The sequence below is a fragment of the Salvelinus fontinalis genome, chromosome 26 (genome assembly GCF_029448725.1).
Source record: "Salvelinus fontinalis isolate EN_2023a chromosome 26, ASM2944872v1, whole genome shotgun sequence".
NCBI lineage: Eukaryota > Metazoa > Chordata > Actinopteri > Salmoniformes > Salmonidae > Salvelinus > Salvelinus fontinalis.
Genome location: NC_074690.1, coordinates 17,718,269 through 17,730,501, shown reverse-complemented (window position 1 = coordinate 17,730,501; position 12,233 = coordinate 17,718,269). Strand labels below are relative to the sequence as shown.

The following is a 12,233-nucleotide window of genomic DNA, read 5'->3' as shown; positions in this document are numbered from 1 at the left end:
TTAAAATCACCTATAAGTGACTTTGTTGAGCTTCACAATCAATTGTAGATACTTTTGGATGATTTGGACATTATGAGCGAAAAAAGCTACTATCAGTCCCATGAATTGAATGAAATTTGTGCCACACATACTAAAACGTCAGCATGTGGAAACAGTTCCAGGGAAACTAAACCAAAGCATGGATTGCTGTCATACCTTGTCCATAGACTGCTTGCAGGGTAAGGAAACCAATGTGTAATTTTGTAATTAACTATCCCTTTAAAACATACTAATTAGCCTGTAATGGGGAATTGTGTTTGATTAATTCCTCTCCTGTATTCCTCTCCTGTTCTGTTGCTAAGTACTGAGGTTGGTATGTTTGACCTGTTAATTAAACTGCCAGTATCAAATATCAGCCAGTGTTGAGTGTTATGGTTAAAGTTTGATGCCACACTGAGCCAAGGGCACACTGATATTGTGACACTGTGTGATTCTGTAGCCGCTGATGTTGTGTCTTCCTCCCAGCCTTTCGAGTTGGTGTTTACAGAACATTTGTTACTGTCTGATTAAAATATTAAGTGCCTTCTCAGATAAGGACTGCTAGACATTTTCTCTGCTTCTATGCCGGTGATGTCTCCCTTTTCCAACTTGTTATTAAACTTTATTTATGATTGACAATATCCGCGCCTGCTCTTCTCTTTTACAACTATACAGAAACCCTAAAATCCCCTATTACAATACCCCACCAACGTTAGACAACGATACAGAAAACCCTAAAATCCCCTATTACAATACCCCACCAACGTTAGACAACTATACAGAAAACCCTAAAATCCCCTATTACAATACCCCACCGACGTTAGACAACTATACAGAAAACCCTAAAATTGCTGAAATAAAGTATATGAAATCAATTAGATAATAGTGAGATTAACTGATAACTGACACAGATGTTTTGGTGTAGCAGGAAGATCGGGAATGCTGTGAACCCAGAGGTTCTGAGTTCAAAACCCAGGTGAGGACATGTTGAATAATAATTACTGTATGAACATGCACAATGGAATCATGTAAGTCAAAGTGTGTTAAATATGTAAGTTGAAAACATTGTAAGTTACAGGCTCTGGGTGGATCAGTGGTTCACCAATTGGGGTCTTGATTGGCTTGTCAACAGTAACAAGTGGGGGCATGTGAAGAGATGTTTCTTTGGGGGGGGGGGGGGGGGGGGGGGGGGGGGGGTTTCTTTGGGACCATCAGGAGACGTTGTAAAAATGTATTTAGGGACATTGCAGGAACAAGCTGGGAACTAGAAAAACCTCCAGAGGGCCATAACTGTCACGTTCCTGACCTGTTTTCTGTTATTTTTGTATGTGTTTAGTTGGTCAGGGCGTGAGTTGGGGTGGGCATTCTATGTTTTGTGTTTCTAGTTTTAGGTCATTTGTAATTAGCCTTATATGGTTCTCAATCAGAGACAGGTGTTTGACTTTTCCTCTGATTGAGAACCATATAAAGCTAGGCTGTTCACACTGTTTGTTTGTGGGTGGTTGTCTTCCGTGTCTGTGCACCACACGGGACTGGTTCGTTCGTTCGTTCGTTCGTTCGTTCGTTCGTTCGTTCGTTCGTTCGTTCGTTCGTTCGTTCGTTCGTTCGTTCGTTCGTTCGTTCGTTCGTTCGTTCGTTCGTTCGTTCGTTCGTTCGTCCGTTCGTTCGTCCGTGTCGTCTGTACCTGTTCATGCGTTCTTCGTGTATATGTAAGTTCGTTTGTTTCAGGTCTGTTGACTTCGTTTATAATTTTGTTAGTTATTCAGGTGTTCTTCGTGTTTCGTCTTTAATTTAATAAATTCATCATGTCGTATAACAATGCTGCGTTTTGGTCCAATCCATACTCCTCCTCTTTGGAAGAAGAGGAGGAGGACAACCGTTACAATAACCGAACATCCTACTTTTTCAACATCATGAACAACATCTTGCAATGTTTCTATGAAACATGTCTAGAACATTAACATCTTATATTCTGAGAACATTGTAACTACGTTCTAGGTAAATTCAATTTGACATTGAGGAAATGGTCTCTTGGAAACGGTCCTTGTACATCACTGGAAATGTTCCTATGAAAACTTTAGGTAATGACATAATGAGACTCTTAAGGAAACATTCTCTAAAGTTGTGGGAACGTTTGTATTTAGCTGGGATATGTCTAAATTGGTAGTCCTACACCGCAAGGAAAACCCCCATAAAACATAAATAATAAAACATATTTGGGTGGATAGTCGGCTTACCAGCCGTTCACCGGTTGTCTTCACACTGTCTGCATCTCACCTACCAGATCAGTGCCACATACTCGATTTGCACCATTCATCCATTCTCAGCTGCAGTACATGTAGTTCAGGAGGGAGATCGAGCACCCTTAAGGAAATAATGCCGTTTGAAATTGTGGGTTTCGGATTGCTTTTTTTGATTTTGACCGGGATACTCCCATACAACACCTGTACAGAAGACTTGATAACTGAACCCGTAGAACCTGTCCTGCTCGAGTCTTTGTTGCTGAAGCCTAAAGTATTGCTCAGTATCCTTGCGCGCAATGCGGAGCACAGTCTTCCCTACTTCTTGGGGTGCATCGACAGGCTGGAATATCCTAAGGATCGTATCGCCATCTGGTAAAACATTTAATATTTTTTAATTAAAACATTTTAACATATAATTTAATAACAACATTTAATATTTTGTTCCACATTGTTTCTTACTTTTAGATATTTTACCCTTTGAAATAAATACAATTATTTTAATTATTTATCATATTCATGGTTAGTCAGAGTATGGCTAGCTCATTGAGTGATGTAAACTAAAGCAGTCACGTATTGTCGCATTGTTGCCCATCAATTCCAGAAGACACCACATGCTTTCATTTTGGGAATATTGGGTATTTTTGTGTAAAGAGCACCAGATTTTAGTTTTGAATTGAAAAATTCCTCAGTTCCACTAAGGACGTTACTGAGGTGGAGTTCGATAGATTATTTACAGCATCACCCAGCCCTATGGGCTAATTATAACTGCATTTTACCATAATAAATGAATAAAATATATATCAATCCCTGAATGGAGGGCACTTTCATTGGGCAAAACCTATTAAAAACCAGTTGCCGTCAGTGGATTAAGTGGCCTGAGTTCAACCTCTCTACCGAAATACTCAGAGATGAATATGAGATGAATGTGAGAAGAGTAAATAGTGGTCTGGGAGCAGAGAGAGAGGGTGAGATGTGAAGTGGAGTGGCACAGCACGGTGAATGACAGCGACCAGGCAGAGAGAGAGAGAGAGAGAGAGAGAATAAGGAAGTCTATGCTGATGCAATACTGTAAAATGTTTTTATCTGAAGACACTTACAGCAAATCACATGCCATGTAGAAATCTGGTGTCCTGAACCTCTGTTCATCATGCTTAAATCTAGGTTTAATCTGGTGTCCTGAACCTCTGTTCATCATGCTTAAATCTAGGTTTAATCTGGTGTCCTGAACCTCTGTTCATCATGCTTACATCTAGGTTTAATCTGTGTCCGGGAAACCCGGTCCAAGGCTCATGTGGGAATCAAATTTAAAACCATGGTGTGGAAAGCACTATGCTCCAACCAACTATCTGATCCAGCCAGTAGCACTAGTGGGCTGATGCTCTAGCCACTTTGTTCCAGTGCTGCTGCAGACCACAGTGTGGACAACACCACAGCCATGCTGCAGGAGTGGATCAGAGGGGTGCAGAGCCAGTATCATTCTGTGAAGTGGACACCCATGGAAGAACCAAGGTGAGCACACTCTGAAATACATCCTTCCATTTTCTCCACATTCACTTTACATGTCTTCTTCTCAGACGACCCACCTTTCCCTGTGAAGCTGGGGTGTTCATAACTATCAAGGACCCATATTGTGCACTCTTGTCATTCAATATCTATGTCAACAAAAGTCAAGAATAAAGACCTCTCCACTCATTTCTCTCCTTCCATCTCCCCTCTCCCCTAGCTCGCATGTGGGTGAGTTGGGGCCGAAGCACTGGCCTAACTCTCGGTTCACCCACGTGATGAAGCTAAAACAGGCTGCTCTCAAATCAGCTAGGGCTCTCTGGGCTGATTACATACTGGTGAGGTCACCCACAACTCAACACTGTGGGACAACAACACTCAGTAGTAGGTGTCATTAGGCGCAGAGGCATCACATTTTGAGATGGCAAACTGTTTTGTTTTAGGCACTGTTCACTGTTACAGTAACGACACCTTCATTTTTTTAAATCTGTAACTTGTCGAAAGTACCAAAAATAGCCAATTGTGAATTCCCCTCACTTTACTTGAGCCAGCCCGCAGAAACTCAGAATTTCCACTGAGATGATTCCTTCTTCAATCAGTTTGTGGACACTGACAACTTGCTGACCAACCGGCGGGTGCTGACTGAGATGATAGCAGAGAATTTAACGGTGGTAGCGCCCATGTTGGAGTCCCGCGTCCTGTACTCCAACTTCTGGTGTGGCGTGACCCCACAGGTACACCCTTCATTAATCTCTGTCACAATCGCTCCAACCTCCAACTTTTTCTGGCCCACAACTGGACCCATTCTCAGAAGACAACTTTATTGTTTAGCTGCCATCCAAATGTTTATTCAATCTGAAGCATAACATTTGTCTATTTGTCTGTCTGTCTGTCTGTCTGCCTACCATGCCAAGCTTGTCTGTCTGTCTGCTTGTCTATCTGTCAGTCTGTCTGTCAAGCTTGTCTGTCTGTCTGTCTGTCTGTCTGTCTGCCAAGCTTGTCTGTCTGTCTGCTTGTCTGTCTGTCTGCCTACCATGCCAAGCTTGTCTGTCTGTCTGCTTGTCTATCTGTCTGTCTGTCTGTCAAGCTTGTCTGTCTGTCTGTCTGTCTGCCAAGCTTGTCTGTCTGTCTGCTTGTCTGTCTGTCTGTCTGCCTACCATGCCAAGCTTGTCTGTCTGTCTGCTTGTCTATCTGTCTGTCTGTCTGTCAAGCTTGTCTGTCTGTCTGTCTGTCTGCCAAGCTTGTCTGTCTGTCTGCTTGTCTGTCTGTCTGTCTGCCTACCATGCCAAGCTTGTCTGTCTGTCTGCTTGTCTATCTGTCTGTCTGTCTGTCTGTCAAGCTTGTCTGTCTGTCTGTCTGTCTGTCTGTCTGCTTGTCTACCAAGCTTGTCTGTCTGTATGTCGGCCAAGCTTGTCTGTCTGTCTGTCTGTCTGTCTGTCTGTCTGTCTGTCTCTGTTAGTGTCATGGTGAAAAGGGTTTTGGTAGGGGCAGGGAAACAGATGGAGCCATTCCTTTGATGATTTGCGTTCTGCTATCTTCGCATCACCACTCCCCTAGCCACTTTCCCTTAGTGGCTCTTCTGTCCTTTCCCATTTTTTGTCTTCTGGTTTGTCAGTTTTCTATGGCATTGATAATCAATTCAATTAGCGAGTATGTCATTTTTTAGATATACACTCAGAGGCCAGTTTATTAGGTACACCACCTCCTTTCACGAAAATGGATCGCTCCTTTCACGTGGCCTTGGCTTGCTGTATAAAGCAGGCAGAAAGGAATCGAAGCATTTAGAGACTGTTTGGTTTAACGTTAGAATGGGCAAAACGAGTGACCTAAGCGACTTTGAGCGTGGTAGGATCGTCGGTACCAGGCGGTTCCAGTATCTCAGAAACTGACTCTTGGGGTTAACACGCACAACGGTGTCTAGGGTTCACAGAGAATGGCGAAACAAACAAAAAACATCCAGTCAGCGGCAGTCCTGTGGGTGAAAACAGCTCGTTGATGAGAGGTAGAAGAACGGCAAGAATTGTGCAAGCTAACAGGCGGGCCACAAACAGGCAAATAACGGTGCAGTACAACAGTGGTGTGCAGAACGATATCTCAGAGCGCACAACTCGTCGGTCCTTGTCACGGATTGGTTATTGCAGCAGACGACCACACAGGGTTCTACTCCTATCAGCTAAAAGCAAGAAGAAGCGGCTCAAGTGGACGTGTGATCACCAACACTGGGCAATTGACGAGTGGAAAAACATTGCCTGGTCCGACGAATCTGGGTTCCTGTTGCATCATGCTGATGGCAGAGTCAGGATTTAGCGTAAGCAGCATGAGTCCATGGCCCATCCTGCCTGGTGTCAACGTTACAGGCTGGTGGTGTAATGGTGTGTGGAATGTTTTCCTGGCACACGTTAGGTCCCTTGATACCAATTGAGAAATGTTTCCATACCCCAAAGAATTCAGAATGTTCTGGAGGGGGTCCGACCCGGTACTCGATGGATGTATCTAATAAACTGGCCACTGAGTGTAGATATCAAGAATCTTTGTAACTCATGAGGATTTATACCTCTAATGCTCATTAAATGTGTTTTCTTTTGTTAATTCATTGTATTATACCATCTTGCTTTTGTGTTCACTCACCATTGTATTTGAAGACTTAAATTATTCACATTTCCAGAGAGCATACTATTGAAGTTTTTTTATTCATCAAATACATTTATGTCAAGGGGCCACAGAAAATGTAACGATGGGCCGAATTGGCCCTGGGGACTCTATTTAAGTTTCTCTGATCCACTGTGTCTCTCCCTGCCCTCTTAGGGTTACTACAAACGCACCCCTGAGTACATCCCCATCAGGAACTGGAAACGCCAGGGCTGCTTCGCTGTTCCCATGGTGCACTCTACTTTCCTGGTGGACCTGAGGCGGAGCGCTACCCGGGCGCTGGCCTTCCACCCTCCACACCACGATTACACCTTCCCCCTGGATGACATCATGGTCTTCGCCTTCTCTGCGCGGCGGGCAGGTCAGTCATAGAGTCATAATGAATTGTGTTAAAATGCTCAGTTTCCTTACTGTGTATTGAATGTGTTTCATATCTTAGTTCAAATAGTCATTGTTTTCTTTCAAATACTTTAGTTGCGCTTGATTGAGCTTGTCTGGCGCAGTGGAGCCAGGGGAAAAGCCAGGCTATGTGGCACTCCAGGCAGGCTCAAACAAACACTGAATTATTATTTATATCTATTATGTTTTATGTGTCTAATGTTAAACCTGTGACTCCATACAGATGTGCAGATGTACATATGTAATAGAGAGCATTATGGGTATCTGCCACTGCCTCTGAAGCAAGAGCAAAGTCTGGAGGAGGAGGTGGAGAGCTTTAGCCACACCATGACCGAGGCTCTGAGTGAGTACTCTGATGCACACACAGGGGCGGCAGGGTAGCTTAGTGGTTAGAGTGTTGGGCTAGTAACTGAAAGATTGCAAGTTCGAATCCCCAAGCTGACAAGGTACAAATCTGTCGATCAGCCCCTGAACAAGGCTGTCATTGAAAACTGACTTGCCTAGTTAAATAAAAAAATAAACACACTACCCTCACTATATTTTAACATATCTCTCCGCTCTTGACTTTCTTTCTTTCCTGCTATTCCCTCTCCTACAGACCAGTCTCTGTGATGCCGTTTGACTTTCACTTTCACAGCCGTGTCAGAATTCTCACTCTTCTGTTATCTCTTTTGCTTCTCCGTCTCTCCCCGTCTCTTCAGAGAATCCCTAAACTGTTCATTAATGAGAGACTGACGAATTCCCTTACAAATCATAGATGGCAAATGTCTTAACACAGTGTGATCTGCTTTTATCTTTTATCTAGTAATAAGAGTCTAATACAGGTATTTTTCTTCAGTCGATTACCTCATGAAGCCGTCCAAATACATGCACCATACAGCTAAACCTCTGGAAAAGATGGGATTTGATGAGGTACTGAGAATGTACTTACAGTATATCTACTCTATTGTATATCTACACTACTGTATATCTACAGTATATCTTTAGTCATCCACTGTCATTGTTTGAAAGAAATCCCAGAAACGTCTATTTCATACAAATCATGAGAAAGGTGATAATGGATGGAACAGTCGGATTTTAGTGACCTGTTCTCCCCGCCTTCATTCTAGATCTTTCTGATTAATCTGAAGCGTCGCATTGACCGGCGGGATCGAATGCTGAGCACCCTTGCCGTTCTGGGCATTGATATCACACTGACAGAGGCGGTGGATGGCAAGTACGACACAACAATCCAAAAGCACTTTACATAACCGTCTGCACCTGTTATTTCAGAAGGAAATAAAATACATTGCCTGCTATCCATACTGAATCCTCACTCCTCTCCACTATGGTTCCACTCTGGCTCCTGAGTGGCGCCGCAATCTAAGGCACTGCATCTCAGTGCTAGAGGCATCACTACAGACACTGGTTCGATTCCAGGTTGTATCACAACCGGCCGTGATTGGGAGTACCATAGGGCGGCGCACAATTGGCCGGGGTAGGCCATCATCGTAAATAAGAATTTGTTTTTAACTGACTTGCCAAGTTAAATAAAGGTTAAATAAAGTATGTAATAAAGTGAGCATGGATTCCTCAAACATGAAACGTTGATGTATTATCAGTATGTTAATTTTCCTTTGATCTTTTGTTCTACCGTTCTGAATTGAATCAGAAAAAGAACAGGTGCCAACACTGCACAGGTGCAAACTTGTAGTAAATCGAGACCTACGCACCTGAGCTGGGTTTGAACATTTAATTATGTTTTATGAATCTTTTCTTTTCTTCTCTTTTCTTCAGAGCCCTGAACTCCTCCCAGCTGCAAGCGATGGGCATAGACATGTTGCCTGGGTACAAAGACCCGTATTCGGGGCGTGTGCTGACGCGAGGGGAGATCGGCTGCTTCCTCAGTCACTACAACATCTGGAAACAGGTACACATCTAGTCTATACATGGAACAGGTACACATCTAGTCTGTACACGGAACAGGTACACATCTAGTCTATACATGAAACAGGTACACATCTAGTCTGTACATGGAACAGGTACACATCTAGTCTATACATGGAACAGGTACACATCTAGTCTATACATGAAACAGGTACACATCTAGTCTATACATGAAACAGGTACACATCTAGTCTGTACACGGAACAGATACACATCTAGTCTATACATGAAACAGGTACACATCTAGTCTATACATGGAACAGGTACACATCTAGTCTATACATGAAACAGGTACACATCTAGTCTATACATGAAACAGGTACACATCTAGTCTATACACGGAACAGGTACACATCTAGTCTGTACATGGAACAGGTACACATCTAGTCTATACATGGAACAGGTACACATCTAGTCTATACATGGAACAGGTACACATCTAGTCTATACATGAAACAGGTACACATCCAGTCTATACATGAAACAGGTACACATCTAGTCTATACATGAAACAGGTACACATCCAGTCTATACATGAAACAGGTACACATCTAGTCTATACATGAAACAGGTACACATCTAGTCTATACATGAAACAGGTACACATCTAGTCTGTACACGGAACAGGTACACATCTAGTCTGTACATGGAACAGGTACACATCTAGTCTATACATGAAACAGGTACACATCTAGTCTGTACATGACACAGGTACACATCTAGTATGTACATGGAACAGGTACACATCTAGTCTATACATGAAACAGGTACACATCCAGTCTATACATGAAACAGGTACACATCTAGTCTATACATGAAACAGGTACACATCTAGTCTATACATGAAACAGGTACACATCTAGTTTATACATGAAAATCGATTCTATACACTTGCAAACGTTGCGTAAAAATCCTAATAAATCTTTATAGCTGCCACTTTTATTGATAATGGTACACCCCTTTCCTGCAGTCAAATGACCAGATCGCCCTCTAGTGGCCTTATGGGTGGAATGTTCATAGTTAATAAACTTTCCTTTCTTTTTTTGGCCCGAAAATCCGGTGTTTTTATGTCAAACGGTTTTGTTGCATTTAAGTCTTCTGTGATGTATATAAAGTGTAATATTAGTATACAAAATCAAAACTGAATACATTTCAACTCTATATCTGACATGGTACAGGTGTCTTCTTTTTTAAGCCCATAACCATGTGTGTGTGTCGTATACTTTAGTTTCAAAGTAGATTTGTTTAAGACCACGAAGAATCACTCTGTGTGACCCTGATTTATCCCACTGCAGTAAAAGGATAATGATCTGTAACAGTGCTCAAACTATTTTAGATGTAAAGATATAAGATAGAAAGCAATGTCACTTGTTTTAATGTATCAAGTATTTGGAGATTCAAACCCTGGCTCAGTGGCTGTCCTGTGGTGCATGTCTACCCCTAGGTGGTGGAACAGGGACTGCAGCGTGTGCTGGTGCTGGAGGATGATGTGAGGTTTGAGCCGCGTTTTCGCAGCAGACTGGTGACCATCATGGAGAACGTGGACCGAGTGGGACTGGACTGGGATCTGATGTGAGGGCTGATTGGCTGCATACACACTCGAACATAGACAGGCAGACAGACAGACAAGATGCCAACATGTGTCTGATCTTAGGATGCAGCATAATAGTGTAAAATGGCTTTATAAAATGAACGGAAAGAGGTTGACTTTTCTCTCCCTCTCTCTCTCAGCTACGTGGGGCGTAAGCGGCTGCAGGTGAAGCAGCCGGAGCGCTGGGTGGAGGGGGTCAGTAACCTGGTACACCCTGACTATTCCTACTGGACCCTGGGTTACGCCCTCTCCTTGCAGGGGGCCAAGAGGCTCCTGGGAGCCCGGGCCCTGGGCAAGATGCTACCTGTGGATGAGTACCTGCCTGTCATGTTCAACAAGCACCCAAGGTGAGTTCCAGTGGTCGGACAGGCTTTTAACTGCAGTGTCCACATTCTAACTCTATCTCTCTCCCGCAAGCATCTTATTCACCCAGCACATGCTTGTTGAGTGACATTTGTCCCCGCACACCCAGTGTTTGCTGATCTTAAGAGACCAGGTAGAGATTAAAACGGTGCAAACAATATGGCGGTGTTTCCAGGCAGATCTTCCAATGGGCCTTTTGGAGCTAGGAGAAGGGGTTGTTTTCATACAGGGCATGTGTTGTTGTTTTTTAGTTCTCCTCAACTCTCCTTGCCCTCAGGGAGGAGTACATGGCCCAGTTTGAGCAGAGGGACCTGCTGGCGTTCTCTGTGGAGCCACTGCTCCTCTTCCCCACCCACTATACTGGCGAGCCGGGCTACTTCAGCGACACAGAGACCTCCACCATCTGGGACGATGAGGCCACAACCACCGACTGGGACCGGCAGAACACCCAGCGAAGCAGCAAGCAGGACGGCCAGGGACGGCCTATGCCCCCAGCCATCGTCAAGGAAGGAGGAGGCGTGCCCCCAACCTCCTCAGCCAGCAATCAAAGAGATGAACTCTGATGAGTTGAGGTCACATAAACACACACGTTACTCTTATGATTAATAAATCAAATCTTACATTGCCATATTGGCTGGCAACATTCTTATCTCTTGCTTGCTACGGCTAACTTACAGTCACATCAAACATTGCAGCCAGAATAACAACAGTAGCTGCATTTGCATTTGTTTAAACTGTTTTCTAGTGAACTTTATTTGGATACATGCATAACAATGAGCTAATGTGGCGCGATTTCCCCTGGCATATAATTTTTTTATTCAACCTTTATTTAACTTGGCAAGTTAGTTAAGAACAAATTCTTATTTACAATGATGGCATTGACATTGTGCGTTCACAATGCATTCAGAATGACATTTTGCTCTCTCTTCAGGACACTGTTGATCAGAGGAGCTAGCCAACAACACACCTAATACAATCACTTCAAACTGAAGCTGGAAATACTGCAAACTAGCTGCATCTCGTTTCGTTTGACCTTTTTTCAATTGACATTACTTTATATATATTTATCAAAATTATGTCAGCTGATTCATGATTTCGGCTGGTTTAGAAACGCTACCTGCCTATCTGTCTTGCCCCGACCCCGACACGTTCATTACTATGAAACAGCTGGAGATCTAATTTTAATATTGAAACAATGTTGCAAATGTCGGAAAGACAGACAGCAAGGTTTATACAAATCTCCGCTGTTGAAAACTAAATGTTAGTCTAAAAGAAATGTGAGATATTGTCTAGATGCTTTTTATAGTGGAGATCGGGTTATAAATTGCCTGGCTGGGCTGATGAGACAGTGGATTGTGCAGTCAGATGGAACAAAGTAAATAGGCATTTTAATGTCATGGATTTAGCCGGTGGTAATTTGTGGAATAGACACCGGCTGGAATGCGGTTTTAACCAATCAGCATTCTGGATTAGACCCATCTGTTATATAATCAAGATTATAAACTGAGTGGTTCGAGCCATGAATGCTAATTGGCTGACAG

General features: G+C 43.2%; 1 protein-coding gene across 1 annotated transcript; it reads left to right on the top strand.

Moving 5' to 3' along the window:
* The first annotated feature begins 2,315 nt into the window (after positions 1-2,315).
* Positions 2,316-11,771, top strand: LOC129823778 (procollagen galactosyltransferase 2-like). The gene is made up of 12 exons (XM_055882747.1): positions 2,316-2,633; positions 3,660-3,770; positions 3,985-4,102; positions 4,364-4,498; positions 6,570-6,774; positions 7,036-7,155; positions 7,651-7,724; positions 7,922-8,028; positions 8,589-8,721; positions 10,183-10,310; positions 10,470-10,676; positions 10,970-11,771. Exons 1-12 carry the CDS (start codon positions 2,395-2,397, stop codon positions 11,253-11,255), a joined length of 1,863 nt encoding a protein of 620 aa, XP_055738722.1. The 5' UTR covers positions 2,316-2,394; the 3' UTR covers positions 11,256-11,771.
* The last annotated feature ends 462 nt before the right edge of the window (positions 11,772-12,233 follow it).